The sequence below is a fragment of the Asterias rubens genome, chromosome 15 (genome assembly GCF_902459465.1).
Source record: "Asterias rubens chromosome 15, eAstRub1.3, whole genome shotgun sequence".
NCBI classification, from domain to species: domain Eukaryota; kingdom Metazoa; phylum Echinodermata; class Asteroidea; order Forcipulatida; family Asteriidae; genus Asterias; species Asterias rubens.
Genome location: NC_047076.1, coordinates 2,011,694 through 2,025,449, shown reverse-complemented (window position 1 = coordinate 2,025,449; position 13,756 = coordinate 2,011,694). Strand labels below are relative to the sequence as shown.

Genomic DNA, 13,756 nt, shown 5'->3' with positions numbered 1-13,756 from the left:
CCAATGATGATCTCAACATGATGATGTGCACAAAATCGAATTTCCTCACAGTAGTTCCTTCACATTTTCACCATTTACTCGAAATCTACTGAGAGTAAGAACTTGAAACTTTCACAGCACGATGTTCTTTTCTGACTATTCACAGAATTACGGCGATGGTGGCCCCGATGACAGCGCGGACCCTGAATTCAGTGAGATATTACGGGCCAGTTCGTCGGCATCGTCTGCTGGTTCTGACGGGGATGTTTTGATACGGGATGCAATGGAGTTTGCTACCAATGCTACACAGTGTGATCGAGCTGGACAGTATCAAACTGCTATATTTTATTATGCTGTATGTATTTGGGTGATCGTATTTCAATTCTATGTTAATTTGTTTTAACAATATTTTAAGAGTAATTATTGAAACTGACATTTTGTTGTCTTCTTTTTATTTGTTAGTTTAGAATTAGATTAGGTTTCAATCACCTAACTAATCACACCTGTTGCTGTTGTCTTGCTCTTGTCTCTTGATTGATGTTGATAATTAATTTAAACAAATTGATTTTATGTACTAGACCCAGTCGGCCCAGTAAGTTGAGTAACTGGGGCGCTGTACTCCTTCTTTAAAAAAAAAAGGGGGGACGACATGCGCGGTGGTAGTCTAAACCTAAAGAAAGATGGCAACATTTTTTAGCAGCCCAGTTACTGGGCTGGGTGTAAATTCTAATAATATTTACATTTTTATAAAAATAAAACTAGCTTGCTTTTTACCTTCTTACAAGCTTTTACTACTTCAACTTGTACACGGTAGTTGTACATGAAATTCTGATAAAAAAATTATAAATATAATGTGAAACCAAAAATTGACATTCCGTTACAATAATCTACCCTCCATTGTCCTAACTTAACCCTCCTTTCTCCGACAGTCGTAACTAGACATAACACAGGCCTTGTCAGGTCAGAAAAATATAATTGGAATAAAACTTTATTGTCTTGCAGGAAGCAATCCAAGCTATGTACAATGCATCTCTGGCTGATCCCAATCTCAATCTTGCTGAACGGTATTCAGATTACATCAAGCGAGTCCGGGAACTACACCAGATTGGTAAAATTTTCTGTCACTTCCTTAATATCCCCGTTTTAAAAACCCTGCTTTGGTTTTTTCGTCTTGGGATCCGTTTTCATGAGTAAAGGGAGGCGCGTCTTCTAAATAACTGACGGACCTAACACTAGCCCTAAGCCCAAGTCCTTGTTTCGGAAAAGGCCATAGTTTACTCCAAGTCTCAATATTTGAATGGCTCATCAGGAATTTGGGGGCGTGTCATGTATTTTGTTTTTGTTTACTTACGACATCTCTAGTTCAGAGGAATTCTGGCTCGGCGATGACCCCAGTGAAGTCTGAGGAACAAGTGGCATCCGAGAGGGCAAACTTCCTCCTCAAGCAAGCATTTGAAGAAGATGAACAAGGGAACACTGAGGAGGCAACAGAGTTGTATCTTAATGCTGCCGAGATGTGCATTGGAGCGGTAGGTATACTCACACCTGGAATGTCGTAGGCCACACCTATTGCCTATGTTACACAGCGCCCAACTTCATAGTGCTGTTTAAGCACAAAAAGGAGCTAAGCATAACAAAATCCTGCTTACCAGAAGGTTATCAGCTAAACTATCATGTCACAAGTACAATTTGTGACTGGTATCCAACTCATTTCTACTTAGCAGAAAAATTGTTAAGCAATATTTTCTGGTTAAGCAGCTCTATGAAATTGGGCCCTGGTCTGGGCCTAGGAGCCCCTTCAAAAGTCTCCCATAATTTAAGATTTTCGAAATGAAGTGCCCTTGGTAAAATGAAAATGGCCTTGCCCCCTCTCTTTGGAAGAGAAAACTCCAGGCTTGTTTACTTCAGACATTTTATTGCCTTGTTTCTGAGTTACAAATGTTTGCCTTTGCAGTATGTTTTAGAAGCCAATTGTTTCGCAAATGTTTGTGGTACCCCATAGCTAATTAAAGGATTCAACTGCCTCTCGCTACCAGGCAAACCCAGTGGTCAAGCAGTCAGAAAAACTGTTGTAGAAGGTGTGGATCAGGGGTTCAAGTCGGTGCTTATCACACATGAGTGTTTGGGTGAAACCAAATATTTTAAATTATTGATAACTATTATTTTACAGGCCAAATCCAGCACGTCGGGAAATACAAAGACAAAGCTAAACAGACTCGCCAAGCAAGCTCTAGACAGGTAAATATAGCATGAAACAAAAGATGACACACTTGAACTTTTTAAATTTTATTTTAAAGATAGTTCTGTTTTGATTTACATACTAAAGTTAGTTTCAAATAATAAAACCACAAGGAAAACTTCCTGGGTAAATTTTAAATGATTTTTTGGTAAAACAAAGAAAAACTAGAGCGGGATTTGAACCAACGACCTCCAGATTAATTTGCCGGTGCTCTACCAACTGAGTGTTATTTAGCCCTATGTTGGAGGTCTCCCTATCTTGTCAATATCTTTGATCTGGGGTGCCAGTAAGAAGCCATAAAAAAACCTAAAACAAGTTTCATAACAAAATGATATTGTAAATTTTCAACAGAGCTGAAGAATTGAAGAAGAAAAATGAGCCAGTACTGAATCTTCCAGAGCCTCCATCTTCCCTTCCAGATCTCTCTCCGAGCGACAAGCCTGACAGAACAACTCCTCGCTCGTCACCCCACCCATCACCCCACCCTTCACCAAAACCATCCCACAGAAATACCCTTGATACAGGAATTGGTAGTGGCTCAATTCCAGGCAGTTCCAGTGTTGGGTCTAATGATGGGCGGTTGACTGCATTAGGAGGAAGGGGTGGTCCAACTGGAGGAGGGAGGGGAGGAGGTGGAGGGGGCTCGTATTCAGCTGAGGAGATTGCTGTGTTAAGGAAAACTTCCTACATCAATAACCGTGAATTTCTTCCGTTCATGTCGCAAGCCGACTTGAAAGAAAAGTTTGCCTTTTCAATTCCTTTCACGTAAGTTCTTTTTCTCGGTGAAGGCCGACGTTTAAACTCTAGCATAGTCTTTCTCAAAGGCTTAAACCAAAAATAATGACTGATGTTGAAGAGTTATCACAGGGATATTTGATGAAAACAAAATTAATGAAAATTGGCTTGCAGGCCTGAGCCCCCCCCCCCCTATTCTAGACCAAAAAGCTCCCAAATGTTAATCTGATTCAGGAGGTTAGCTTTTAGGTGATGAACAAAGTTACCCAAATGCTAAGCAGTAATCATAGCGCCTGCTCATCACAACTTTGGTAGAGTCTACCGTGTTAACCCTTTTTTATTTCCGCTTCAGGGATAAACTTGGTAAGCTAGCCTTAGCCGGTAAGCAGAAGGATCGATTAGCCAAGTGGGCTCGACCATCAGATTTCTGCTCCGATCCGCAAATGATATTTGCAGTGTCTGCCTTCAGTATAAAACAGGTACAATGTGATTGAAATCATGAATGCAAATAATTTGACATGTTAAAACTCTTCTTAGCATGCCCCACTTTTTTCTTCTTCTTTTTAGCAGACATTCAACTGATCAATAATGTAAGGCGCATTGAGACGCATTGAGTTGTTATTTGCTATATAACTATCTATTATTATATTATTATCAGTTCAAATTAAATTGAAAACTGGGTGTCTTGAATGAAAGACTAACCCTCAAGTGCACAGTTCATTTACCTGTTTACTTAAGACAAGCAGGTCTTTAACTTCGTTCTTGAAGGGGCCCAACAATTTTCCTCTGGTAAGGGGCACTTGTGTGAGAGAATGTAAATTTGTAATGGAACCTTGAAGAGGACACCACTGAAAAAGCACAGGGAACCACATCAATTGCTGTGGGTGCCGTGGGTTATTTCGAGGTCTGCACAAGCATAGTGCCTCTGTTCTATACAACAATGGAAAGAATGGTTCCAGATAGGTTAATGTATTTTGTTGATATTTATTTAATTTACAGACAATTGTCCAAGATTGCTCCTTCCTTGCCTCGCTAGCCATCTCAGCGAACTACGAGAGACGGTTCAAGCATAGCCTTATTACTAAGTATAAACCAAATATTATACTTCCTCTTGAAGACTGAGTTAATTCTTTCTGCAAATGCGAGTGCGTTGTAAATTTGTGGCGTCAAAATTTGCAACAAACAACTCGAAAGAGTTCAGCTGTGCTCAAATCCTGGGACTGCGCTGAACTCCTGCAAAACATTCACAGCGAATACAGAGCTGTGATGTCAATTTCACTTCGCATGAAGCAATTGCAGGGAGTATGAACCTGGCTTCCACTGTTAGCAATGTTCAGAACTATCTGACCCCTGTTTTTTATTTCAGAGCTACCTTTTCTTGCGAGAAGAGATAACTTTCAAATGATTTCCACTTTTAAACAAGTTTTTACTTAAATCTCAAATGTTTACCTTTCTTCCGAGAAGATATAGCTTTCAAATGGTCATCACCTAAAATCACATTACCAAAAATTTGGTACTCTGATATCATTGGAAGTTATACACTTTTTTTGTTTTCCATTTCCTAGAATAATTTATCCACAAGACAAGCAAGGGAAGCCGCTTTATAACCCTTGTGGAAAGTACATGGTCATCCTTCATCTGAATGGAGTCAAGAGAAAGGCAAGTTATTAAAAAGTCGCATGAATCGACACATCAATCACCAGGTTTTATAGATTCTCCTGAAGACGATCAGAGCATACTGATCGAAATGTTGAATTGTTAACCGCCGGTTCTTTTCACAACCACCACTACTCAAAAGAGATATTCAAATGGTGTTACCGCAAACCTCTCTTTGTTAGTGGATTCAGTACTGCATAGCCAAACTGCCATGCTGAACATTGAGCCAGCCACAATCTTATCAGTCTAGAAGCTTCTGTGTCAAGTTGTGGACTGATTTTGATAGATTCAGTACTGCAAAGCTAAATAATCTAGCGTGTTTGCTTTTTTTTCCCTACAGATTATTATTGATGACTATCTGCCGATGGACAAACATGGCGCCCTCCTGTGCTCGTTCTCTAACAACCGCAATGAATTGTGGGTATCGTTGCTTGAGAAAGCCTACATGAAGGTCATGGGGGGTTACGATTTCCCAGGATCCAATTCGGTAAGTATGCAATTGAGACGTACAGTGTACGTCAAACATTGCGTCAACTTATTTTATTAGTCGGACCATTTCATTGTGTCTGTACAGCATGGTCGTTACATACACAAACGCTGGAGAAAAACAGAGATATATTAAAAGTGCATTCAGGAGTTCAAATTTGGAGGTAAAATCCACAAGACCACTGGACGCTCAGAATCTTTACTGGACTGGGATTTCGTTTACATGACCAGAATCCAAATGAAAACACATTTTTATCATCTACATGTAAAATGTTTTATTTGAACACCAAGAGAAGATTTATCTCTTCTGTTATATAGGTGATACTCATAAGCAGAATTGAAAGATATTTGTGAGACTCAAACTCAACATTTGAACACCATTCTTTTTGAAGACCACCGGACTGGTCCTGTCGTGAGTTTAATGGCCTGACACCAAAATCACTGGCCTCGGGCTGGTGGTCCACTGTAAAATTAGAGCCCTGGTATTTGAAAATGATCGGATAAACAGTATTGACGAATCTTTTTTATTTATGTTGTGATGATTCCACAGAATATTGACCTCCACGCACTGACGGGTTGGATACCTGAAAGAGTAGCGATTCGACTCGACTCAACAGAGTTCGATCAGAACAAGCTCTTTGCTAAGCTCAAGGATCGCTTCCACAAGGGAGACGTCTTGGCTACCATGGCAACGGGAGTGATGTCAGATGCAGAGGGAGACCGTGCTGGACTGGTACCCACACATGCCTATGCTATGCTGGATATACGGGAAATAATGGTAGGGAACAGTGAACAGATTTAAATGCATCTTGTTTACATAACAATATAATAATAATAATATATAGTCTTATAAGACGCACATATCTACAAATAAGGTACTCATGGCGCTTGATTGGACAGAAACATTCTAATACAAGTTTTTGATTTTTTTAAATTCTGAGACCATATTTATGTAGCACCTTTAAGGGTTTACAAGGTGCTGCAGTGCGTTTAGCAGCCACTGCCAGAAACACCGGGGCAAAATCCCATTCTCATAGCGTTAAGTGTAACTGGGTTCTTTTACATGCATCACACAACACACTAGACGTATGGCTTCACGTCCTGTTCATTCATTCGTTCATTCATTCAAGAATACATTTATTTCCATACTCGTAAAAGAATATTGACAGTTACATTTATTACTGAGTAAAGCAAAACATATCATTAAGTAACAGTAAACATAAATAAATAATCAGATTACAGGGCCGTTTTGGTAAGCATGAGCTTGTAAAAAACAGCCAGACAGACAAGAAAACAAGACAACCAGACAAACAGACAAAAGGACAGACAGAGCACTAATGGTTAAGTGTATTGCTTACCGGGACTCGAACCCACACACTGCTGATTAGAAACACCAGAGCTTGAGTCCGTTGCTTTTAACCACTCTGCAAAGACACGTCACAATCTTATGATGCTTTCAAGTTAGTTTCTTTAAGGATTCTTAGAGATGAAGTTAACAAGACGCTATTTTCTCCTCAGGGCAAGAAGTTACTACAACTCAAGAATCCTTGGAGTCATTTAAGATGGAAGGGACGATTCTCAGAAGGAGATCAGGGGAGTTGGACTCCAGAACTACAAAAGCTCTCAACTTTGACCCCAAGAATGCTCAACAATTTGATAATGGTACCAGATCAGATTTTTTTTTCTGTAGTTTTGGTTCTTTCTGAATCTAGAAGTATCAGTATCTTTTTTTGTAAATATTCATCTGAATGAGTGAACTTATTTTCAATTTTCTTGAAAATGGATAGATCTTGGATTAATATCACTTTGATTTTGTTTTCTAGGTGTGTTTTGGATTGATCTTGATTCCCTCTGCAATTTCTTTGATGTTGTCTACATGAACTGGAACCCTCGACTCTTTCCTTATACATATGTCATCCACAAGTAAGAAAGCATATATTTTGAAATTAACAGGGCATTTACTTAGGGTCAGTATTTGGTAGGAACATGATTGTTCTTGTATATTTGGTTTGCTGTAGCACCTGGGTAGTTATGTTCTTTTGAGATTTTGTCTTGCTTGATATTCTAACTACTGCAGAGCAGATTTTGGGAATTCAGGAGATTTCTCAGTTATAAAAAGAACTGTCCTACCTATTTACTACTCAATGTGGAAAAGGTAGGAAACTACTACTTTTGCTTAGTGGATCGAGTGGACTTCTTGATATTAACTTCACTATCGCAGAGTGAATTTTAATAGAAGGTTTGAGGCATTGCATGGTGAGGTATCAATATATATTTGGTTTTGCGGTAACACCATGTGTGTATCTACTTGCCAGGTAGAGTTGTTCTTAGAGAACTGTCTTTCTTTATTCTACTACCACGGAGTAGATTGTTCGGGTGTTCGGTAGACTTCTCAGTTCTGAAAAGAACTGTCCTGCTTTTTAACTATTACCCGGGCGGATGGTATAGAAAATATTAAAGAATTTTTAATGTTAATGTTTGGACTAGCTTGCTCTAGACATTGTCAGGAGCCTGATGTGTTCTTGTTTCTATGTATAGCACATGGAAGGCAGGAGAGGGCCCCAAGAAGGACAACTTCAACATCTCGAACAATCCCCAGTACAGACTCGATATACGAGGAACTGGTGCAGTGTGGGTCCTACTTACAAGACATATTACAGATAAGGTAAATATAGGCCGACTAAAAAGAGATACTAAAGGAAGTATCGCTCGAAATTGCATGGTTTTTCTTTTACCTCGTGGACAAACACAGTCGGCCATTTATGGGAGTCAAGTTTTTGACTCCCATAAATGGCCGACCGTGTTAGTTTGTAAAGTAATTTCGAGGCAAATGTGTGTGGATCATTGTACTGTACAGTTAAAATATCTTTCTAACCACATGCATTTAATAACAACTGGTGACAAATGCTTTTCAAAGACCAACTCGACCGATCCAAGGCAACGTGTTCCTTTAGAAATAAGGTATAAAAATCGGCTACACAAGATATATCACAGAGAGGTATAGATCGACCGCCTGACGAGACTTCATTGGCAAGGTAAAGATTGAATGACCAACTCAGAATGAAAATGTCTGATAGATGTGAATACAGTGTTGATAGAGGACAAGAGATTAGGTCTACAAGTGATGAGAGCTGTGTTGGTGCCTCATCCAAACTGTCAAAATAAGCTTGAGATCCAAAAGTCAATCAAGACATCAGAATACAGACAAAACTACTAAAGCCTCACAAGTCATTCAAAAGACTGACCATGAAAGAGAATTAACTATTTTGTTTGTTTGTTCCTTTGTTTGTAGGATGACTTTGCTGACAACAAAGAGTTCATCACCTTGCTAGTCTACAAAGGAGGCAAAAAGGTCTTCTATCCCAGTAAGTGAATGTAGAAATGATACATGGTTCTGCTTCACAGCTTGAGAGAAGACTAAGTTCCTTCTTGTCGCAAAAAAAAGGATTTAAACAAACCGTTTTCAAATGTTGCTTTATATAAAAAGTTGCATTCTGCTCCACCAGCCTGGCTCCTAGAAGATGATACCCATGTCTACATCCTTACAGACTGTGAAGGGGGTAACCCTGTTTCAGCGCCAGTAGTAGGTGGCAACGTGCTTCAGGTGGCGGTTGATTTGGGTTGATAGTCCAAATCAGTTCGATGGCCTTGTGACGTTAGGCGATCTCTCGTACATAATTTTTGTTTCAAATTTCTTGGGCTAATAACGGTTTTCATTTTCTCTTTTCAGACGATCCTCCTCCTCACATTGATGGAACGAGAATCAACAGTCCCCACTACCTCTGTAAGATGCTCCTTCAGGAGAAAAGCATCTTTAGTGTTGTCGTCTCACAGTTTGAGAAGAGTAACAACATCCACTACTCCCTAAGGGTGAAAAAAACATTATTGTTAAAATTAAAACTTTAGTTATAGTTGTTACAAGCTGCTTTCTAAACAAAATGACATTTAGTATTTGTAATAAAAGTAGTAATAATAATAATAGTGGCTCCTTATATAGTGCTCAAATCCGTCACTCAGTGATGCTCATGGCACTCCAAGTTAATTATAATTCATCTTGAAGGTATTTTGAGCTACGTTTTGAACAACATCATACTCGAGAGTCTCCGAATTTCTAAGCGGAACTGTACTTGAGCAAGATAGATCGATAGAACTTTGAGGCCTTTTTCCTTTATATAGCACCATACGCAGCCAATCAAACTATAACATGAACAAAAAACCTGATTCATCCCATTAATTAACCAATAATTCCTTGTTATTTCTTGTTTGATAGGTTTACAGCACGTGTGAATTCAAACTCAGTAAGATGCCAGAGCCTTACACAAGTACCAAACAGGTCAGATTTAACATCAAATAAATACATTTTTATTTTGAGGTATAAATAATTCCCACTTGACTCACGTCACGTCACTGTAAAGACGACTATCTTTCAATGGAAGGTATTCCTAATTACCCTCATGGAAATCAAAACTTACTTGGTAAGAAGTTAAGCAGCCCTCTGATAGTATAAAGCATTTGAAGAAATATTTCTTCTAAGAAAAAAATTGTTTTAGTCCACAAGTATTCGTTTGCATAAATACCATGTGTGTCACGTGCAAGTTTTGTCAGAATCTTTGAATGATTAGAAGAATTAGCAATATTAAAACGCGTAACGCAGCTCAAATCGTAAACCCAAGTTGCGGTAATGATGGTGCTATCAAGAGCTGTCTATTGAACCCAGTAGTGCAATAAAACATTCTAAAAATCAAATTCACAACTCTCTTAGCTCATCTTTGTTATGATGCTACTAAAATTGTCACTGATTATTGTTTTGGGTTATTGTCCGTTTCTTCTGTCTAGATAACTGGTGAATGGAAAGGTCGAACGGCCGGTGGATGTGCCAACTCTAGAACTACCTTCACAAATAACCCAATCTACCAGGTCACCTTGCAAGACAAGACAAAGGGAAACTACTTCATGATTGACCTCAAAGGACCCAGGTCAGGTCAAATGTCAAGGGTCATTTACCATAGTTACACTGAATTGAAGGTGCTGCTTTTGAGGAAGTGTTTTCACATACCAATCTGCAGCAAAACATATCAGAAAACACAGGGGCGGACACCTCTTAACGATAAAGTGTACTGCCTTTGTTTACATGTATGACACCACAGACAGGAACTACAGCTTTGCGTCCCATCCAAAAGGACAAAGCAATAATGGTAAAGTGTCATAAGCTCACAGCACTCGAACCCACACTCTACTGACCAGAAACACCAGAAAATTTGGTCCAGTGCGCTTGAACACCCGACCACAACTTACCATGTAAAAACAAGTTGTACTAGCACACTTTTAAAAGATATAAATGAAGTTCGTTTTATGTTATTTGAAATAAGAGCTTAGTAGCTATCCACTACTGTATGAAAGTCACAATTATATAAATTAAATTAATAACTAGTAATAACAATTTTCTCTCTAATTATGAATGTTTGATTTGATTTTCTTGCTGTAGGGATTATCATGTAGGATTTGAGATCGTTGTGATTGCATCGGATGGTCCAGGGACAACTGCATTCAATAAACAGATGACGGGTGACTACAGGTAAGAATCTAAATTGCTACCGTTGGGAACTCATTTTTTAAATCTTCTATGAACAAAATGATGTCACTTCGGTGCAAGGTGGAGACTTAAGTCATACAGTTTTCATACAGAATAGAGGTTTACCTTGGTTTTTGGTTTATGCAGGCATGATTATTGTCCTCCTTTTTGCCCGGCCTCAAATTGAATCACAGCACCCGCAACAATTGCCGTGGTGCCCTTTGCACAGTTCCGATGCAGTTACCTCGATGAAGATGAAGTGCCCCTTACCGGAGGAAAATTGCCGTGCCCCTGTTCTGCATACTATTGGCATTGTGTAATAAGCAGTTAGCTATGGATTCGAACCTCGAACCGATCGATTGGAAGTCCAATAGTCTAACCACTTGATTACCCTGCCCAAAAGAATCGTCCAATGCTGTAGACTCTAACATTACTTTACAAACAGGCATTTTTATAGCGGCCAACAAAGATCGGATTGCTTTACAAAATGACTAATTTAAATTTTCATTCTAGGCGTGGGTTCACCATCTTGCAACTCGATGATCTACCTGGAGGAACGTATAACATCAGACCAACGACGTTCAGTGCAGGACAGGAGGGTCCGTTCTTTCTTACTTTATCGGCGTCCTGCCAGATGAAGGTAGCGCAGCTTCAATGAAAACTCTTTGTAAGAATAGACCTGGAAGAGTCAAGAACTTGATGAAGATTACAGAGAGTTATAAAGTTGATCCTGGTTATTCTGTATGGTTGGAGAAAGAAGTGAGAATGAGAATTTTAGTACTGGGAACAGATTCTAGCTGACTCAGAATTATGTGCTTTCTGCACCCTGCTGTTCTGGAAGAGCCAAGAACTTCATGAAGATTAAAGAGAGTTATAAAATGGCAAGAATCCTGGTTACTCTGTACGACGAGCGAACAAAGAATCACTATGAGAATTAGAACTGGGAATAGATTCATGCTTACCTCCGAATTCTGCTCTTACTGCACCCTGCTGTGAACTGTGTGATTCCACGTAGTCTAAATACAGAATTCTGTGCTAAGTAGTGCCTTGAAGTTGGGTCCTCACCAAGGCCCAATTTTAAAGAGCTGCTGAACTGCCAATTGTGCTGAATGTGTGTGTCACAATTTCATAGTGCTGCTAACTGTGAGCACACAAAAAGGCATGCTAACATTCCAGTGCTTATTCTGTATGAAAATAAATGACGTAACAATGCAAATCCATCGTGAACGCACAAGCCAGCTGCCTGTATTCAGGCTAACCTGTGAAACATGCTTTTGCATTAGCAATTTCTTTCTGCTATAGTTAGTATGAATATACCGTTAAGCAGTGCTACCATTACTGGGTGGTTCACTTCCTCGCAATATGGCACTGTGATAATGGGAAAAATTTGGGATGACATCAAGTCTTTGAATTATGTGTATTTACAAAATTAATAGTAGTGCAATTGCTATATTTTTTTTTTGAGAAAGAGACTAGTATTCAATATTTGAGATATGATTATTTGTAAGCTAATAAAGAGATTCATTTCTTGGGAACAAGGTTTTGTAATAAGAAGGGAAACGGACATACAAAATGACTTTGAAGGATACTCCAGAGTTAAACATTGTAGTCGCAGACACCTTTATTCTTTAAGAATCTGGTGGAAATGCCAAAACTTGATATGTACAGACTTAAGTTTACAATATTTAAAAAACCCATATGAGTAAAAATAAAGAATTTCAAGAGGTAAATCATGATCTTACAATATAATCCTTCAATAGTGGTTTGGGAGCGTCTCAAAAGTCAGAATGGTAGGAAAATTTCTACCGTTATTATCTTCAAACCATGTGAGTTTACCGTTAATCTGTAGACATTGTGTTTTGTGTCTTACAAAAAGTACCCAGCCGTTGATTTCACCAAACTCTTCCTAACTTAGGATTAATCTTAGGACTTCAGACGAGATAAATTCCATAATCAAAGACGTTAGGACCAATGAACCCGACCTAATATAGTACGGGTTACTCGTCCTAACTCGACATAGGACTAATCCTAGCGTTTCGTGAAATTGGCTGCAGACCCTTTAGGTTTACTTTCTTGGTCAGTATGCAATGATTTCTTGAACTTTGAAGATGCAAAAAGCAATGATCTGATCCAGTAATCTTGATGTACCCTGAAACCCCTTACAAACCTCCTTTTGCGTCAAAGATGTGCTCTTTGAAATGTCTACTTCATAAGAATGAGTGGTGACCGACATTTTTTAATAAAAAGGCATGGGCTTGATTTCACAAAGCTCTTAAAGGCAGTGGACACTATTGGTAATTGTCAAAGACTAGCCTTCACAGTTGGTGTACCTCAACATATGCATAAAATAACAAACCTGTTAAAATTTGAGCTCAATCGGTCATTGAAGTAAGTTGCGAGATAATAATGAAAGAAAAACAACCCTTGCAACACGAAGTTGTGTGCGTTTAGATGGTTGATTTCGAGACCCTCAAGTTCTAAACTTGAGGTCTCGAAATCAAATTCGTGGAAAATTACTTCTTTCTCGAAATCTATGGCACTTCAGAGGGAGCCGTTTCTCACAATGTTTTATATCATCAACCTCTCCCCATTACTCGTCACCAAGAAAGGTTTTATGCCAATAATTATTTTGAGTAATTACCAATAGTGTCCAGTGCCTTTAAAGATTCATCTTAAGTTGAGTTTTCAATATTGATTTCAATAATGACGTCACTCTTTGCTTTAGCAATTAGGATTGATTCGTCTTTAGGTCTTTGAGAAATCGGCTCCGGGAATTTCAATTTTGAATGAGAAAACATACTCTACAATGAGGGTACATTCATTGAAAGATCACCATTTCAGCATCCTTAAAAATTATGAATTCTAACAAATGCTGTCTGGAACGTCGAACGTCCACAAAAAAATAATTTTCAACAACAAAAAGTGTCATAAAATTTACAAGATTGGCACAGACATTTTGAAAATGTAACTTTCACTTTACAGACCCAAAATTATTTAGCATTTGAAGTAGAGAAATATGAATGAATGTATAAATGTACAAAAGTAAGTGTCTAAAAGGTACAAATGCTGTTAATATCAAGGGAAAATGG

The 13,756-nt window shown here is 38.7% G+C and overlaps 1 protein-coding gene across 1 annotated transcript; it reads left to right on the top strand.

Annotated features, from left to right (window-relative positions):
- Positions 1–17: 17 nt before the first annotated feature.
- On the top strand, positions 18–12,354 carry LOC117300178 (calpain-7-like). The gene is given in 20 exon segments (XM_033783899.1): positions 18–334; positions 982–1,087; positions 1,342–1,508; positions 2,150–2,217; positions 2,570–2,983; positions 3,306–3,432; positions 3,953–4,038; positions 4,519–4,612; positions 4,950–5,096; positions 5,646–5,873; positions 6,614–6,713; positions 6,716–6,757; positions 6,919–7,018; positions 7,634–7,760; positions 8,388–8,460; positions 8,826–8,965; positions 9,366–9,428; positions 9,932–10,071; positions 10,581–10,670; positions 11,181–12,354. Coding segments are annotated over 20 exon segments (2,670 nt in total). The 5' UTR covers positions 18–121; the 3' UTR covers positions 11,326–12,354.
- The last annotated feature ends 1,402 nt before the right edge of the window (positions 12,355–13,756 follow it).